Raw genomic sequence first — 18,796 nt, 5'->3', positions numbered from 1 at the left:
CAGCCCTGTCCTCAAATATATTGACTGCATCCTTCACATTAGTGTTGTCAGATTGATAAGGATTTTGTCTCCTCCTCCAGGTTATTGATAAAGATGCTAAGCAGTGTAAATCCCAGAATAGACTCCAGAAGAACACCACTTGTGACTGATCTATAAAGAGTACAAACCAGTAACCACTACCCTTGGAGTGTGGAGTGGTGTTGTCCAAACTGCCATGGCTAGTACTGTGTATTTTAGCACCTTTGCGTATACAATCTAGGTATATGAACGTGGGGTCTTTCCAAGCTAATTGGGGCAGGTGGGAGTGATATGAAGCTAATGTGCCTTTCTGTCAGACTAATACCGTTCAAATGTACTTGGACCCAAGCTAGTAAAAGCCTTGAAGTGCTGCACAGCACTTTATGGACTTGCTAATTCAGATCTCTCCAAATTGCATCTGAGAGGCACCTTTAAGTGTAGACATATCTTCAGAGACTCAACAGATCAGCTCTGGGTTTACATACAGACACCTACTTGGCTTCTTCAGTCTCTCTTACTTCCAAGTTTTCACTGAGTTTTCAGTTAGTTTACTAACAGTTTTAAAATGGGTTTAAAAAAAATCCAAAGTTTCTGTTACTGTATTCTGTCTGCCTCTTTTGCATCAGTATTTTCATATATAACTGAAATATATTAACATAACTTGTATAACTTAATATTAAATGGAATAATTCTTGTCTTCCATCTTTCCTCTTCTTAATTGTATTGGTCTTGTTTTCTTTTTTCTCCCCTCTAGTCCTGCTCTTCCCTTTTCTTTTTCTTCAAGCTTTTATTCTGTGTGACAATGATTGGCTTATTTTTTAGGGGAATACACTTGCTTTGGATATGATTTAGAACAAACTTGAATACATTCCAGTGTCTGTTATTGCTTTTAAATGGATTTTTTGAGTTAATCCTTTAGAATTAATTATTTTTAAAGAATTTTGAGGCTTCTCAAAAGCAACAATAAAAATTGCTGTGGCTCTGGTAATGTTTAGAAAAATCACAAACCTTAATTGGTTATTAGTGGCATTATAATTGATACTGTTAAGCAGCTCCTGGACCTTGAGCTCTGTCTTTAATTAGAGACAGTTGTGTCTCCTTCCCTCTGAGATTTCTTTATGAAAGTATTTTGCTTAATAACACAGGGTTATCAGCTTTCAATTGTCTTCTGGATGAAACCTCCCAAATGACACTACCTGTTGTATCTAACTTCCTCATTTTAGCCAGAATTTCCAAGCATGCTCTTCTTCATTGCTTAAGCATTTACTTCTTTTCATTTTCTAATAAATATTTTTGTGCTGCTTGTTTTACAATTAGTATTGTAACTTTTTCCTTGACACTTGATGAATTATGACTCATAAGGTCATAGAAGACAAATTATAATTTGTCTTCTAAGCATGATTGTTTCCTGTTGATTTTGGAATACACATAAGGTCAGGCTTCTTACAGCTTTTTTCTGCACTAAATATTTTGGCCAAATCAAAGGACATACTCCTGCTGTCTTGTCCTTCTCCCCCATTCCTGTTAAGTCTTGTCTTCATTTGAAACTTCTGGATATGTATATTTCATGGTATCTTCAAGCTCAGTTGTTTTCCCTGGCTGTTCCTTCATCTCTTTATCATTATTTTTTCTCAGTTTTTGATAATACTGTCACTTCCTCTTGTCCAAAATTTGCTTCCAACTACTGACTCATATCTTGCTACCTTTAATTCTTGTGTTACCAGGATGGGCTGTTAGACCCAGTGTCTTCACTTGTTCGTCTTGAACAATCTTTCCTATACCTTTCTTCTACCCTACTTTTCTCCTTCACCATCATTAAAACTACTTGTGGCACCTTTTTGTTCATTCAACTTATTTTTTTCTCATATTTATTGATTTGATGCTGTTTCAAACTTGATCTTTTAGCAATTTTGTCCTCTTTTGCCACATTTTTCCAGCTCTCTTCTTTTCTGGTTTGTTCTAGAATATTTCTACCATCCTATGTCACAATTTGGTTTTTACCATTGACTTCTCTACCATTGAGTATCTATGGGTTTTGATTTTTCCCCACTTTTATTTGTAATACTTACATGGTCTACACTTGATTTGTTAGCAACATATGAAAAGGTTTGTAATCTACCATTTTTGTTATAAATATTTTTTTCCTTCCTTAGACTTTCTCTCTATTTTCTGAATATTTATGAGATAGTTTCCACACTCTTGATTAAAGTAAACCCCTACTCACTGGAAAGTCATCTCATTCTACATAGAGTTTGGCATATTTAATGTAAGGGTTCTAGTGAGAAGAATTTAGATTATTTTGTATACATCCAGTGTGATGCAATATTAATTCTGGGAAAGGAAAAATAAAGTTCTGTGCCACAATGTTAAACAAAAGAAGAGATGCTGATAGTGGGAGAATGATGTTGCATGACATACAAAGGCGGGGAACTTTCACGTGTAAGATAATTGAAGCAAAAAGAAATTTTCAAATGAAGGAGACAAAAGGAGGAGGAAGACAAGCTGAAGCCTAAGAAATCCTGTAGGAAGATAATTGTTAGTTAGAGATGAATAGAAGGAGCAGGCTCTTACAAACTTTTTAGGTCAGGAGGAGTAAGAATCTGAGGAAAGCCTATATTATTTGTGGTATCTTAAAATAAAGTAATTTAGAATATATTGTATGGCATATTGCTTTTGTTTGTAATTAGATAATATCTGAATTTACAGAACATTCCTTTGCTGGTACTTAAAATTATAGACTTCAATATTTCTTTGATGGATATTGAATTATTTAATCCTGAAACAGATGCTCTCCACAAAGTATTCTATTTCAAGCTTTTTAAATAAATAATATTATTCTTTTCCCATTTTGTCTTAATTAAAAATATATGTAATATTTTCAATTAAATGAATGATGTACATTGCTTTTATACTGTCTTTAGTAGAGCCGTGCATATGAAAATTTTTGAGTGCCATGAGTCAGATAGTTAGGTTCATGGGGCCAGGCTTTTGATGATTCAGGGACATGCTTAGTAATGTCCAAAACACCTGAACAGGTCATAGTGTAGTACCTGTTAAATTCAGTGGAAGTTACGCACCTAAATGCTTTTGCTATATGAGGAAGTACTAGTGGGCACTTATCTACGTCTTGATGTGATAGAGAAAAATACACTTTGACAATATGTTTTTTGTTTCTTTTATTTGAAACTATTTAGTTGACCAATGTTCAGGGCAGCAGGAGGCTTTTCTCTTTGGTGAATGTGCTTTGGTGTAATATGTTTACTGGTGCATGCTTGTAAATTGTAATATGCTTTTGAAAGCCTGGATGAATAATAAGATTATTCTCTTTCTGTTTTCTCTTTCTAATAATCCAGACATTACACAAGCTAGAAATAACTTAAAATTACTCTAGCTGTAGTGGACATCTTCAATTTTAATCAGCTTTTCTAAGACCAGGGGAGAGAAAGTGAGATTTAGTTAACATAATATCATTCAAGAAGTGTTGACTGCTGAAGTAGGTGGGGGAACAGACTGCAGAGTTTTCAGGGTTGCAGTTTTCCTCTCGCTACACTTGAAATTTGCACTCAAATCCACAGAACAATTCAGCTTTTTTCTGTTCTTTTTTTCATGTAATTGGAAATTATAAAATGATAACAAATAGCATAGAGAAGGACACTCTGGAAATACATTTCATAGGAGCTGGGAAAAAGATGAAACGTTAATGAAGTAGAAAGTAGTTAAAAAGGAGGGCTGCGTGCCCACGCTGATGTGATTTTGTGTAAGAGCAAACAGTAGATTAATACTAAATGAACAGGAGAAACATGAAGGGTGAGAGAGAGGTTGAAGGTCCTGGAAGGAAGAAAAGGACATTATTTTGAATTGGACTCTAACAGCCTGAAAGGCAACAGGGTGATTTGGACATGATGATGTAAATATATGTTTGTAAGTGTTGTGACAGTAACAGTGCTATTCTGGACTTGTCAAACTAAGAGTCTGGAAGTCATGGGGATACAGTTCATCCTAGCTTGACTACTGAAATTCTCTTACATGGCTGTAGAAGAAATGGAATTGAGATAGTGGTGTGCATATGTTATATAATTTGGGTATAGATGGGCGAACTTGCGCAAGCAGGTATTTTAGGAGAAAGCATTGTTTCATATTTTGGAATACATTGTGTGGCACATGAATATTCAATACAGCACTTAGTTTGCTAAAAATGGACATGTACTTCTCATAACTACCTGCATAGCATTTATGAAATAAATTATGTAAGACTTTAACACTTAAAACTGGTAAACACTTTAATTTTTGTAAAGCACAAAACCAGTAGCAAATTTTTAAAATGCATATGACAGCATTTTAGTGTGTCAAGTCAAAGGAATATAAAATGGATTTATATAACTTAATTTTTCTCAGAAGCTATCATTGTATTGCTGTTTACACAACAGTCTGACTAACTAAAATGCATTTTTTAAATAGCTATCTAAGTAATATATATTTACCTATCTCATTTTATAGTAAATGTTAAGGTAAGATTAAATTAATCTAAGAGAGTGTAATTGATAGTAACAGTTTGATTTAATTTAATCCTTTGATTACCTGATATGTAAAGAAAGACATAGCTGATTACCTGTAGTTTAATGATGGTAGTTGCTTTACTATAGTGTGACTAACTTTAAATGTTTGGTTTTCATTTTGCGTACATATTGGACACTTTGCACTTAATTTAAAAGTGATAATTCTAACTATTTTTAGCCCTTTTGTCTTCCACTTAAATGTTAGAATATATAGGAATAGATGATTTTTATCATATGGTTCTGTGTCCTATAAAATCATTCCACCATTATGTCAAAGCATTGTCTTTTAGCTGGCTTTAGTAGTCTTCAGACAGTAACCCAGTTTCTTTGGTGCTATAAAGTATTCAGCTGTATGTTTTTAAGTTTAGCTGAAATTCATGCTAGAGACAGAAACAAAAAGACATTATAAATGTTAACAGCACAGAGTACAATTTCATACAAAAAAATAAGAATTTCTGACAAGATTCTGCCCTCATATGTTATTCCCAACAGCCATCTCAAGGAATTTGACTTGTGCTCCCATGCTAAATGACAAAACTGTAAACCCTTTGACCTGCAAAGTATAGTATATGAATGATAAAATGCTTTTTTTATAGAATCTAGGTCTGGACTGGAAGAAATGTGTATAAATGAAGACTATCATCAATGCTTTTCAAAATTAGTATTAGATATTTCTCTTTGAGGTTTGTCTGTCTTTGACCAGTACAAAGCCCATGTTTATTCTAGTTTTAAAAGGAGCATGTTCCTCCTTCTCTGTTGAGGTTCTGAAGCACAGCTAATTAACTATCAAGAAAGCTTTGAGATTTGTTTTTGTGTTTCCTAATTATTTGGTTAGTTTGAAAAGCAGCATTCATTTTCTACTCAGTTTTGTGTTGCCCATGCTGTTGCACACATCAATTTGGGCACGCCTCACTCCTTTTTTTGTCTTGCAGAGATAATCTTCCCATTTATTTATCTATCCTTCAAGGTCTAGTGATCCAGATGGCATAATTGCTAGGCTTAAAAAGATGAACAAGGTAATTCTTTCACTGTTGTGATGTCACTAGAAAACATATTTAGTGAGTTTAGTCCTTAAAAAGAACATAAATAGGTTCATTTTTGCATCTTGATTTCTTCCTTGTCTTCTGTCTTCTATTGATAGAAGAGACTCTTATTGCTGTACTGGCCATTGTTCTGGCACCTAGCTCTCAGGTCATCTTAGGTGCTGGAGAGCGAAATAAGTACATGCTTCTGTAGGAGTCCGCTTCTTATTTGCTTTTTCATCTGCAGCAATAGTCTGAACTGAAGGGATCACTTAGGAATACCTTGTAATTAACATGGGACTCTTCATGTTTGCTTCCTTATCTGTGTGAACCTGAGAGCTGTCTGTCTGGCTAGCAACAATGTTGTCTGATCAAATCCACACTGTGCAAGTACTGACAGGCAGTCTCAGGGTGATATATGATACCAAATGTCTTGGAGTGATCTTATCCTTGCATTGGTCCTGGGAAAGAGGAAAATCTGCATGACATATGGAGATAAAAAGTCAAGTTGAGTTGGACTGTCAAAAGGAATCAGCATGTATATTTCATGATGATGGCTTGGAAAGTAGTTTTGTCTCATGCGTGGACATTTTGAAGCAGAAAGCAGTATCTAGGACAGGAGCTATAGCCTTCCTTGACCCTTAATTTAGCACTGAGCTATGGAAGACTATCTCCTGTATGTACAGCTGTCCTCAGCAGTTCTGTTTTCACTTGAGCTCTAGCCAGGACACACAATGAGAACAGTCCTGTATTCAGAGTAGTGCTTAGAACTCAATAATGTGTAGATCTTGATAGTCTCTTTAATGGATAATTCTTGGAAGGAAGAATATGATTATTTACCATGGCTGTTACATTCTTCTAAGAAGTTATTTCAGTATGGAAGTATTTTTCTGTATACTTTCCTTACTTTCCTTTCTCTATTTTAGTAGAGAATTCCTACTAAAGGAAATACTGTTCTATGATTGAGGTATTACATGACTGTATACTTTGAATGGGTGAGAGAGAATCAGTGTATTCAACTTGTGAGGGAAATACCAAATTTCCATCTTAGGAGGGTTTACTTTGTAGAAATATGAATGTAAATGGTTTTGGATCAAGAAGCTACAATCATTATGATATTTAATATCTTGTTCTTTTGGCCATTTATTCTAAATTGTACTCCACACCTGAATACCTACAGCATGTAGCTTTGTGATTCCCAAAAGCACTATGGCTATTTGGAGCACTGCGTGAAATTGTCATCAACACGAATAATGAACAATAGCTACGTAAGGGTAAGGCAGATGGAGTTGTTTTCCACTCTTCTAAACTGTAATATTAAAAAGAACATCAGCTATTTTAGGATCAGGAATAGGCCATCTGCCCAAATTGCCTGCCCTTTCAGCTTTATCTTACTCATATATTATTGTTATTATTTTCATCTGAATGTCATTACATTTTTGCTTTATTTCCTTGAAAAATGCTTCATCTCATTAGCTGATTAGTTTTACACCATTTTCTTTAAGAATTCCAGGTCTTTCTTTAATATTTATATTTTGCTATTCAAATATTTTGCCTCGAAATATGATGTTTGCTTGATAATTTTTTTATTGAGTCAGACAACATCTGTCCTTACTGGCCGTGTTGCAAATGATGTGACAGTCTGGCAACAACAGTAGCAGGAAATAAGCAAAGAACCCACAGGGATCATGGAAGGGAGAGGAACAGAACATTTGCATCAAGACAAAGAAAAGGACTTTGGGAAAAAAAGTCTAAAAATAATTGAAGCTGAGAAACAAAAAAAAATGAGCAAGTGAGAGAGATTTGTAAAGAGCATTTTTTAGCGGCCAGGGGAATTTCATTTGTAGTGTTCAGCTTTGTCTGAAGGGAGGAATGACTTAATAAAAGATTCAGTTGCTTCGAAGACTGTTGATTTATAGTCTTGAATGTCTTTGTGGGATGAGCTTTAGAAAGAATTAAACGTTTTCCAGTGGAACTTTTTAAAATCTGAAATTGTTGGTTCAATGAATATCAAATGTTCTACAAGAATGTCAATATTTCATATCAGCATTTCATTTCAGATTTTTTATTAATTCATCTTGTGTAAATACTTGTATTTGTTCTGTGACAGTAATTTGGCAAATGAAAACAGAAGGTTTTCTTCCTAAATGTCTAAAGAAATCATATAAAACCATTTTAATGTTCCAAGAACACTGGAATTTCTCCCCCTCCCCATGGTCCTTTTTTCTAAATAGGAATGGGTTTCATTAACTGTAAAATAACATTTTAGATAAAGATCAGTTCCTATCAAATAGCTAATTTTCTTTGGAATATAATGGAAATTCTTTTTGTATGTGGTTATTCTTTCATAGTTATGTTCTTAAACATAAGCATCTAGAGTTGTTTTTTGATGCCCTGGGATATCAGAGAGACACATACAGGGTTGACAAGACCTACGAGAGATAGGAGCACATGTGTCCTTTGGAGCAACAACTGAAAGTCAGGAGGGATGCACTGAAAAGCTTTCAAAATGAAACTGGATATTTGTGTCTTGTTATAGCTTTGTTTATGTCATTAATCATCACAGTTTACAGGTTATTTAAATGGTTAGCCAAATAACAAATAGTATTACTATCTGTAAAGTGTATAGACTTTTCATAGGTGAATATACTTTCCTTTTTTATGTAAACAGATATTGATATTTTTTCTTGGCATTAATTAAATGTAAAAATTAATTTTTGTAACAATTCCTAGAAAGAGAAATTACAGACTCATAGCTTTTGTTTCATTCATGTTTGGTAGCTCTCACAATTGATCATAATTTCTTAAGCAGCCAAAGACAAAAGTGATTTGTCCATTATTTGAAAAAAATAGTCCAGATTTATGATCATTTGCAGTCTTTCTTTTACAGTTGGCTTCTTTGAAGATCAGTCTACTTCATTCTTTAAAATTGAAAATGGGAAGGCACTTCAATATAACTGCAACTTTATATCTCTCTGAGAATACTGTAGTCAAGTAGGTAGATGTACACTACTTTTATTTAAAGTTTTTCTTGAGTGTTCAAAATAACAAGTCTTCCAAACATGTTGTCCAATTGGCTTAACCTTATATCTCTTTTTGAAAACTCTGGCTATAGAAATGAAACACTCTCTAAAACCTCAATTCTTCTGGTACTGTCTAGTATGAACTTATTTTCTAGACAATATAGGCACCTTTTTCTGAAATGTCTCTTCTCATTCGGAATAACAAAGACTATTTTATAAGATTATTGTTGATCATTGTGTCTTTTCTATTGCTGGCCAGTACAAGATTGAGGGAAGAATCTCCATTTCCTTTTTTAAGTTATCTTGAGGTCACTGCTTAAGGTTACACAAGCAGAATGAATTTTATTAGTGAATTTTGGAAATGGAAATTTCCTTTTAGGATATAAATCAACATTTATTCTGTGATCTTTTATCTAAGTTTTTTAGCTACTATTTGGAGTTATGATTTCACACCGTTGTAGCTAAAACAGAAATTTAAGTGTACATATGTAAGTTAGCATTTGGCTGTGTTAGCTGATGGAATATTGGAACTGATTTTTGTAAATGTTTTATCAGGAAGTAAATGCTTAATCTTTTTATGAATAGAACACTACTTTTCAGTCTAGTAGCTGATAGAAAGAAGTAAGGGAACTGAATTTAAAAAAGTGACTTAAAAAGACTTTTCGGTCTTATGTTTTGGGTATTGCCTAGCCAGACATTTCAAACACTCATGTTTTCCTTCGCTCTTTCATTAGGAGCATGTTTTAGAATGAGGGTTGCTGTCAAATGCCAAGATAAAGTTAATCTATTTCTGAGCTACTATTTTCTGGTTTGAATAATCAGTAAGTACTGCATTGGATTCCTGAGAGAAAACTATTAAATAAATGGAAACACAGGTGTGTAACAATGTTGTTCTCTGTTTCTGAGGAACTTAAATATAGCTCGTTGTCAGTTCCTACCTCCGTTAAAGAGAGTAAACATCCCAGTTAATAAAAGACATAAACATTTTAGCCCTGCACCTACTGTGGAAAAAACAAATTTCCTCTAACTGAAGAGATTATTAAAAAGTATACTATACCACTGTTAGGAAGTTCCTCCTATACTTTTTTAACAGATTGTACTTTGCTGAAAAAATTGTTGTTAGATTTTTTTGGCATATGTCTGTGAAGTGATGTGAGTTAAATATACACTAAGCTATTAAAGCTAAAAGGTGCATTTATTACTTCCTAAGGACCCTCAGGTTTATAGAGTAGTATATCTGTGGAAGGAACAGCTATCCATTTTTACACACAGCTACACAAGAATCCCACTGCTCACCCATAGCTTCTGTGGGGATTTTAACATGAAAAATGTCTTTGGTCATGGAGAAATAATGAATCTTTTTAGAGATTTGTTAGTCTAATATGGAGTTGTTTCTGTGTAGATATTAAAGATGTTATGTTTATAGGGATAGTAGGTGGGTCATAGTACTGCCATTGAAAGCATTGCCATGTGTTCTAGAAGGTACTACTTCTGTATAGTACATAAAATAATGCAATGCAGATATAATGAAATAAAGGTCTGCAGACAGGCTAACATGTTGCTAATAGAACAGAAGTACTTTACACACACACAGAGAAGTGTATATAATAAAAGGATCAAACAACCATTCATTGAACAATATACATGTCGAAATCTAATTTAAATGTGTTTAAACAGCCTCACCTCCAACATGCTTTTTGCTTTTAACATGTTCTTACAGTAAATAGAATTTGATCAAAAAATATCATTAAACCTACGTTTCTGTTAGAAACATGTAAAATTTCAATATAAAGGTATTTGAAATCTCAGTAGAATACTGAAGAATTATAATACTGTTGACATATAAGTTCATGAATAAATGGATGTTGATATTAACTTGAATGTGCTAGTAAGTATGTCTTTTTAAAGTTTTAATCTAAATCTGCAAGCATTTCTTTCTGCAGATCCTTTGGTAAGAGTCAGAACTCTTTGAAGGGATATCTTCTCATTATTGCAGTTGTATTCCTTCTTTGTACCTCATCGGTTAAGCACCACTACCAAATCACAAATGCTTTATTCTATGAGTCACTAAAAATTATGCGATCTCATAACCTATTGTAGAGACACTGTTGACCCTGTTCTTATAGGCATTTTCCTAGTATTTCTTAAAGTTTCACTTTTGAGTCATAGCAGTGAAGGCATATTTGCAAAAATAAAGAATGTTACTCAATGATGGTTAGTTACAGAAGGTGCATCTTGTTGGTATGCTGAAAACAAAAGCTCAGCATATACTTTCAGAGATACTTTCAGAGAAAGGAAGGTATGAAGTTGTAAAATGGCTTACTCAAGGACATGTGAGAGCAGGATAGCAAAGCTACTTTAAGAAAATGCAATTATATTTCTCTTTTTTGAGATATAAAGGAAATAATTTACATCTTAACAATTAGCAACAGGATAATCCATTTCTTCTTAAAATGTAAGGTATATTTTCATTTGATACCAGTATAAAGTATAGAATGATTCAAATATTTGTGAGATATATCTAGTTACATTTCAGCTCTCAGAAGTTTAGTATGAGAATTGTTCTGTACAAAAATGCATTTTACCTGTCAACAAAAACTTTTAATGAGATATTTAAATAAAGTAAATAAAGCCTGGACTTACTCTGTGAGGGGAAAAATTCTTCTTACCAGTGCTCCCCATTAGACTTGTGTTTGTGTGCAGTTTTATAACATTGTGCAGAGATGTTTTTGCCTGAAAAAAATTAGATTCTCATTTCTAAGCTCTAAGCATTGTAAGTTCTAAATGTAGCTTGATTCCAAAGGTAAACATACAAGATGTACCTACAAGCTGACAACTACAATATCTGCTTGCTGATGGGTCCCATTCGAGCCACCATTTCGCGAGGAACAGCTCCACTCCGGCAGCTCTGTCCACGGTGCTGAAATCTGCCGCGGCATTTCTCTGCTTTATTTCAATGTGCCTTTACGTGCGATAGCGATTCGTCAGGTTTGTAAACTTCCTTCTTCAGTGGAACATAGCGACTCTATGAATATCCTAAGTTTCGATAGTTTAAAATTAGTATCAGGTTCCTCTTTCTGCCTTTAACAACTTTGAAAATTACCTTTACATATTTTAAAAATCCAGGGATTTAACTGAAAAAAGGACATCTTTAACATGAAAACAAGTTATTCATTAGTACTAGGTAAAGTGAAATTAATTTTCCATGTTATAAGTGTTTATAGACCAATAATATTTTCAAAGTATGCAGCAAACTATAGATAAGTAGAAAAGTTAGTGTCTAAATACAAGAAGTAATTATTCTTCTTCTATCTACAAAAACTCTGTCAGTGATTCCACAGAAATGTTTACTTCAACCAAGTCTAGAAAGATAAAATGTATATTATTATAGAGTTTAAAAAACGTTGAAGTCTACTAAAGACTTATAAGAAATGTTTGTTACTCCTATTTTTACTTTGTAATTCAAGCTACCTATGCATTCTGTGAATCTTCCTTAAGCACAATATTCAGAGATAACACTTTTTTTCTTCATTCTTCCTATTTGTTTTCATATATATGAACCAGAATAACATAAAAATTTTGCTGTTGCTTTCTTTGTCAAGAGGTACCACATCTTTTCATCCGGTATCTTAATGGTCAGATGTCTTTTCTCTACTGGGCTTGGGAGTAGTCACTTTTTCTGTCTTAACAGAATTGGTGTTAGCTTGTAATCAACATTCTGATCAGCAGCTTCTTGTGCACATTTGCTGCTTGTGGGCCCAGTCCTACTCCTGTGAGAACTTTAGCTTTGATATTAGTAGTCAGGTATTTATTGTTCTCTTTTCATTTTGCTTCAATTGATTTCTACTAATAATGTTTCTGTCAGTCATTTATTGCTTGTTACATTGTGAAAGCTAAGGAGGTTTATAAACTAGTCAGTTGTTATTGCTGAACAGAAGTGTGCAGGTCCAGAAAGAAAACTTTAATATTGTTTAAACTGTTCAAGCTATCTGAGTTCCCTGTATGGCCAGCCTAAAGTTTAGACACCGCTAATAACTGAATTACCCTTTTGACTGAAGACAAAATATTGATTTATATTATCTGAGTATAAACATTGCATTCAGTTTCCAGGCTTCTGGGAAAATACCACAGCAGCTCAAAACTTGCTGTTATCAGTAGCTAACAATCTATTTCCCTCTCAGTCTTATGTCTCCTTCCCGCCCTTTTTCTCTCTTCTTCCTCCCACAATAAGCAACATGTAAAATATGGTTATTATTATGGGTTAGTACTTTATAAAAATATTTATTGTGTGGTTTATTGCAGTTATACAGCCTAAAACCAGCAAAAATATCCTATGTGCTCAGATTGGCATTTTAACAGGAGAATATGTAAGGAGATATTTTATCAGACAGAATGAGTTTGTTTATTGTCAGACAAGAGCTCCCAGAATGTTTTTTTTAGAAACAAACAAGCCAAAAACTATTTTGATTTTAATCAAAAATGTATTTTCCTCATAAAAAAAAGTCACGTACTCACTGTGTCTACTCTACAGAATTTGTCCATTTCATTACACCATGTGTCAATCCTAGTATATCTGTTCACTGCAAAAACTCGTGGCTAGTGTGTGTAATACAGCACAGGAGGAGGTATTGCTCAGTTCCACTACTTTTATATAATAATTAAAAAAAAAAATACAGAAAATGTTCTTGGCTACTTGCACTGTATTCCAGACTTAAAAGTCCCATGAAAGTTCTAGAAAATGAAGTTAATTGTATTTGGTTGGTAGAATACCCTTAGAAGCCAGTTAGTTAAAATTCTTCTCTTATGCTGAGTCCCATTTGTCGGCAGCAGCAAAGTCCAGGCATCTAGTTCCTAAAAGAAATGCCTTTTCTTGATGCCTTTTTATTCAGCACAAATGCAGTCATGTGCTTTTTATTTCAGAAATTAAGCGATATACTGAAATATTTATGACATATTGGTTGGTACACCTATTACAGTTGCTTTTACTTCCATTGCTGTGCTTTTTTCTTTGCCCATGTCCCAAAGACTGATTAGAGGAGGATAAAGCTCATTGAGTGAAAAGGATTGTTTCTTCAGGTAATTCTTTAGATAGCTGTGTCCAACGTCATAGTTCATCTCTCGTGAGATGCAGCTGTAGAGATATATCACAGAGATGATTCCCAAAAGAGCACCAAGGCAGGCAAGGAATCCTATTATGTTGTTCTTTTCATAGCCTTTCATTGCTAAGGCCAGTCCTTTTGTGGTTACGTTGACACATTGTTTCTTATTCTGTGAATAGATAGTTGGAATATCTATACAAATTTTGTATTCAGTTGATGGATTTAGATGTGTAAGATTATATACCTTTATATCAGATGGTATTCGAGCGCTCTGTGCAGCCTGAGAGTTTTCAGCTTTCAGAAACGCTGTCCATCTAACACTGGACTTCAGAATTTTCGAACTTGCTTTCCATGAAACTAAAACAGAATTAGATTTTATATCTTTTATTTTAATATTCAAAGATCCATTGCTGTCCTGAGGGAAAGAGCCATCCACTTTAATCATGACTGACTTTAGGTCTGCCCCAACTAAATTTGTTGCTATACATGTGTATAAGCCACTTTCTTTTTGTGTTACATCACTTATGTCTAATGTTCCTTCAGAATGAATGTAGTATTTATTAGAAATAGTATTAGGCAAAAGTTTGTGTCCTGATGGCGTTATCCAGTAGATTTCAGGTTCTGGTTCTGCTGTTGCTCTGCAGTGTAAGGAAATATGGCTGCCAGTTTTTAAATCCAGAGTAGATGGAAAACTTTCAGGAGCTATCAGGGGGAGACAGATTTCCATCATTTCCCGGAAATGTATCTGTCTCACATTCTGGCCTTGGAATTCAGGAGGGTCTACACAAAACAGGGACTCCGGCTCCATGAAGCGAATGTTTGTTTTATTCATGTTAATCCAGCGGATGACACAATCACATCTAATGGGATTGCTGTGTATACTAACTTCTTTGAGATTAGGCAAGGATTCTATTGTACTGCGGTACAGGGCACTCAGCGCGTTGCTGTTGAGCATGAGCGATTCCAGCTTGGGAAGTCTGTAGAATGCATTTGGATGAATGTATGATAATCTGGGGTTATTGGTAGCTTCTATTTTTCTTAAATCTGGCAAATTATCAACAGCGAGACTATCTATAGAAATCAGTTCAGGCATGTTATTAATTCCTAACTCTTTTAGGTGCAGCATATTGCTAAAATCTCCTCGTCGTATTCTGTTAATAGGATTCTTATTTAGGTCCAGAAATTTAAGATTTGTAGCCTTTTGAAGAGCAATGTGGGGCACTCTGACAAATCTGTTGTCGTAAAAGGAGATGCTTTCTAAATTGTCAAGGCCAGCCAAAGCATTATCTGGTATTTCAGTGAGATTTATGCCTGCTAAAACTAGGCTGCGCAGATTGATAAGAGGCTTAAAGTTCATATCTTCGATTCTGATTATTGGGTTTTCTCCAATCATGAGAATTTCAAGGTTAGGAGTAGCTTCAAACCACTTCCTGTTGATCATTTGCAGACCATTTGAATTGAGATGAAGTCTGAGAAGATTATTGAGGCCTATGAAAGCTCCTGGTGCAATCACAGAAAGCAGGTTATGATTAATATAAAGCTCTTGTAAATTTTGGAGTCCAGAGAGACATTCTTCAGGGAGCTCAGTAAGTTTGTTTTCTTCAAGGTATACTGAAAGCAACTGTGGTATCTTTCTAAGATTAATACTGGTCACTGAAGATAAATTGTTCTGAGATAAATCTAGACCAGTTAAATTCACTGGGAAGTCTACTGAATGTTCAATTTTTGCAATATTATTAGTCTGCAGAAGTAGAACCTGTGTGTCGGCAGGCAGTCTGGCTGGGAAATTAAAAAGGCCTAAATCATTGCAGTCCACTGTTGGAGCCTCCATATACACAGACCTGGGGGTGAACCATGGTCTGATCTCACATATACATGACTCTGGGCAGTCTGCTTTTTTTTCTACAGCTTGTACTAGTGCAGTGATAACTAGGCCAAGCAGAAGATTAATTTTGAGTTGCATGTCCTTCATCTTAGCTCAAATGTTCAGAAAAGTAACAGACCCTTTAGTATTCCACAATTATGGTTTTGGAATTCAGTATGACCTGGTCAATTGATAATATTCACACTTGCATTTGTCAAATGATGATCGCGAAGGACTTTCTTCCTGAGGATAAGTGATAAATTTGTAACCAACTTGTCCAGTAGTAAGAGGCATTTTGTGGAAATGAAGGTCACTCTGTCCTTGATGACATAAAATTGATAAGCTTTGTGAAGATGAAGTATGTTTAGATGGTCATAGGAGATTAAGCAATTCATTTATTTAGTAGTATTAACTTCAAATCCCATGATTGATTAGTGTTTGCAGGAATGACAGGATGACCTAAAATATAAGAAGAGGAAATAATTAGTATAAGAAACTATAAAGTTATAAATTAATTTAGCCATCTTTTGCTCTCTAATGTTAATTATTGCAAGCAAGAAAAGAAAATGACTGTGGTGCCTAGAGTATTGTAGTGGTATCCAGATAGCATAAATGAAGTTAATATAGTAATATATCTTTAGACTTGTAGCTTGTCATACATCCAGTGGAGCATTGCTCTACAGAAAGATGAAGATCCACAAAGTATAGAGCAAAATATATCACTGAGACTTTTCTACATATTTTATGCTCCTTTAAAATATTTTCTTTTTTCTTTCAGTTATCACTAGAAGCAGACTGAGTTCTGTTGGCTTTGAAAATGTAAACACTGAGCAAAATCCTACGGAGCATGAATATTTAACTTTTGAACATGAAGATTATAAATATAAAGAACATAATTTATGTGTAATGAAAGGAAAAATGAATGGTTGGATGAATACACATTCCTAATGATGACATTCTTAGGCAAGCCTGTGAGATATTTATACAAAAATACACAAAATTGATAATCTGCAGGTTTTATCATTTTCCATTTCTTTTTGTAGCTCCTGTTTAGGAAGAAAACTTCTTTTTTTTTTCTTTAAAGCAGTAATTAGAAAGAAATATGTACCTCATAATAAATAGCTCATCATCTTGCCAAATTCAGGCTAATTACTGGCTTGCTTGTTTTGGCTTCAGTAACTTCAATTGCAAGGAATAATAATAACAACAGAAAAGTGTCTTTAGAGTGATAAGAAGGAAAAAAATCTACACTAGCAATTGCTTCTTTGGTCTGTAGCACTGGAAGAATCTGAAATTTGCTATGAAGTTGCAGATTGTCTTCATGTCCCACACTATAGTAAAGACTGACGTCTTAACATCTTGAAGCATCAAATGTGTCCTCTCCATATTTTTGGTATGTACTTGCTTTTTCTGGGGAAAAAAAATTCCTACATTGTAAGTTGTGTTCCAAGCCATGTAATTCAAAAGCTTCTGTGTTTTCATATATGAAGTAGTACACATTAACTGCTTCATTTGCTTCAGGATATAGACTTTGCACTAACTTTAAATAGACTTTGTCTCAGAAGATTGTCATATGATAGACATTTATGCCCTTTCTCCCCTTGCCTTTAGTGTTAAAACTCACGGTGACATTGTTTACAAACTGTAAGATAAGATCAATGCTTCATTGACATTGATAAATAACTTTTGAGGTGTTGCTGGTATAGATAGAGAGAATTACAAAAGTCAAATGTCAAGGATTTGGATTTTAGGTTTCCTTTCCAGGCTTGGGAGGATTGGGCATATTGACCACGTAGGTATTCCATATCAGCACAGAGGAAAGGTGTTGGACCATGTCGAATGACATGAGCATTGGGCCAATTTTAAGTACATTTGGCAAGTCTTTGAGGCTGCTGTTTGTGTTATGTACATTTAAGGACATTTAGTATTTTATTTTGACATGTAAGTGTATTAATAAAGCGAACAGACAATGTGTGAGATAAACATACAGAAAACATTCTGCTGTTTTGAGGATTAATAATATGTTTTTATGCAAATGGCCCAGTTTATACTGAAATGCAAAGACATGCTGACTGAAATAGTAAAAATATATTCTCTTCCTTTGTTCTGGGAAATGAGATGAACTTGAGGCTTGCAGGAAAATAAAGGTTTGCATCAGACTGTTAATGCCTGTAAATTGCTCTTAATTTTGCCACCAGGAGGCAAGGTGATACACCTGTATGGAGTACTGTCCCATTTCCCAAAGATCTCAGTAGAAATCATTCTATGCTAAATGCACAGATGAAATTTACTATGTAGGGAGAAAAGAGGATGTCTGTGGGGGGAATTTTTGAGTCATGTTCTTGATGCACTTTCTAAAGCACATGTCCCATTGACTTCTGGAATTTTATTTGGATTGTATATTAAAAATGTATCTGTAAGCATGGCAGATACAAAATTTAAGCTTCTAATAATTGAAAGGTCACTGGAAATCTTACTTGAATAGTAAATTAATTGAGATTCAACAGACTGCTACTGCAGCTATCAAATCAGCATTTGATCCCGCTATGATGCTCAGGGACTTCTGCTCAGTAGAGGTACTGGAAAAGTATTCTGGGGAAGTATAACTACATAGCTGGCCTGGTTTTCTTCTCCTCCCTGGACATTTGCTGTGGGCCACTGTGAAAAATAGGATGTGGACCAAGGTCAACTTTTCATGTGTATCCCAGGTACCTGAGAGGCTGTACCAGTTAAAGCACATAAACTACTACATTTTTGTGTACATAGAGCAAACATTCTCCTGGATTTGAGTTTATACTCCTCCTGAGTTTATACTTCAGCTCCTATGGGATTCTCAGGCCAAAAACAAGGGCACCAGTGGACATTTTCATGTCATGTCTATTAGAGCGGGCGTTCCACAAAAGGCAGCAAAAAAGAAGAGGCTGGAGATCCAGGTTGAAATTCTTCTTCTTTATGATTTACTCTGATGTCTTTTCTCTTTCTGGTGAACTCTCCAGCTAATAAGCCACCAGCTCAAGCTCATGCAGTGTTCTAGCATAAATCTTTCGTATTTCTCCAGTTAAAGTGCTTCTGCCTTGTATAAAATATTCACTGGGCTTGAGTGCCTTGAATAACAGATTGTAGAATAATTTTCACACTCTCTCCCAGCCTGCACAGTTGTCGTTTCAAAATACATTGTTTCATTTCAGAAAGATTTTTGGTTTAAATAGTGTCA

The 18,796-nt window shown here is 34.5% G+C and overlaps 2 protein-coding genes across 2 annotated transcripts in view; one reads left to right on the top strand and one right to left on the bottom strand.

Annotated features, from left to right (window-relative positions):
* IMMP2L (inner mitochondrial membrane peptidase subunit 2) overlaps positions 1-18,796 on the top strand; it is a gene marked incomplete at its 3' end in the record, with an annotated part of 475,151 nt that overhangs the window by 191,553 nt on the left and 264,802 nt on the right. The gene's annotated exons all lie outside the window — the stretch shown is intronic.
* LRRN3 (leucine rich repeat neuronal 3) lies at positions 13,564-15,690 on the bottom strand (the record flags this gene model as incomplete). The annotated part of the gene is made up of 1 exon (XM_082308525.1): positions 13,564-15,690. The coding sequence occupies one exon, from the start codon at positions 15,688-15,690 to the stop codon at positions 13,564-13,566; it is 2,127 nt and encodes a 708-aa protein (XP_082164651.1).

The sequence above is a fragment of the Platalea leucorodia genome, assembly GCF_965183815.1.
Source record: "Platalea leucorodia genome assembly, chromosome: 4".
NCBI classification, from domain to species: domain Eukaryota; kingdom Metazoa; phylum Chordata; class Aves; order Pelecaniformes; family Threskiornithidae; genus Platalea; species Platalea leucorodia.
The sequence above is the reverse complement of the archived record's forward strand: the minus strand, read 5'-3'. Positions and strand labels throughout refer to the sequence as shown.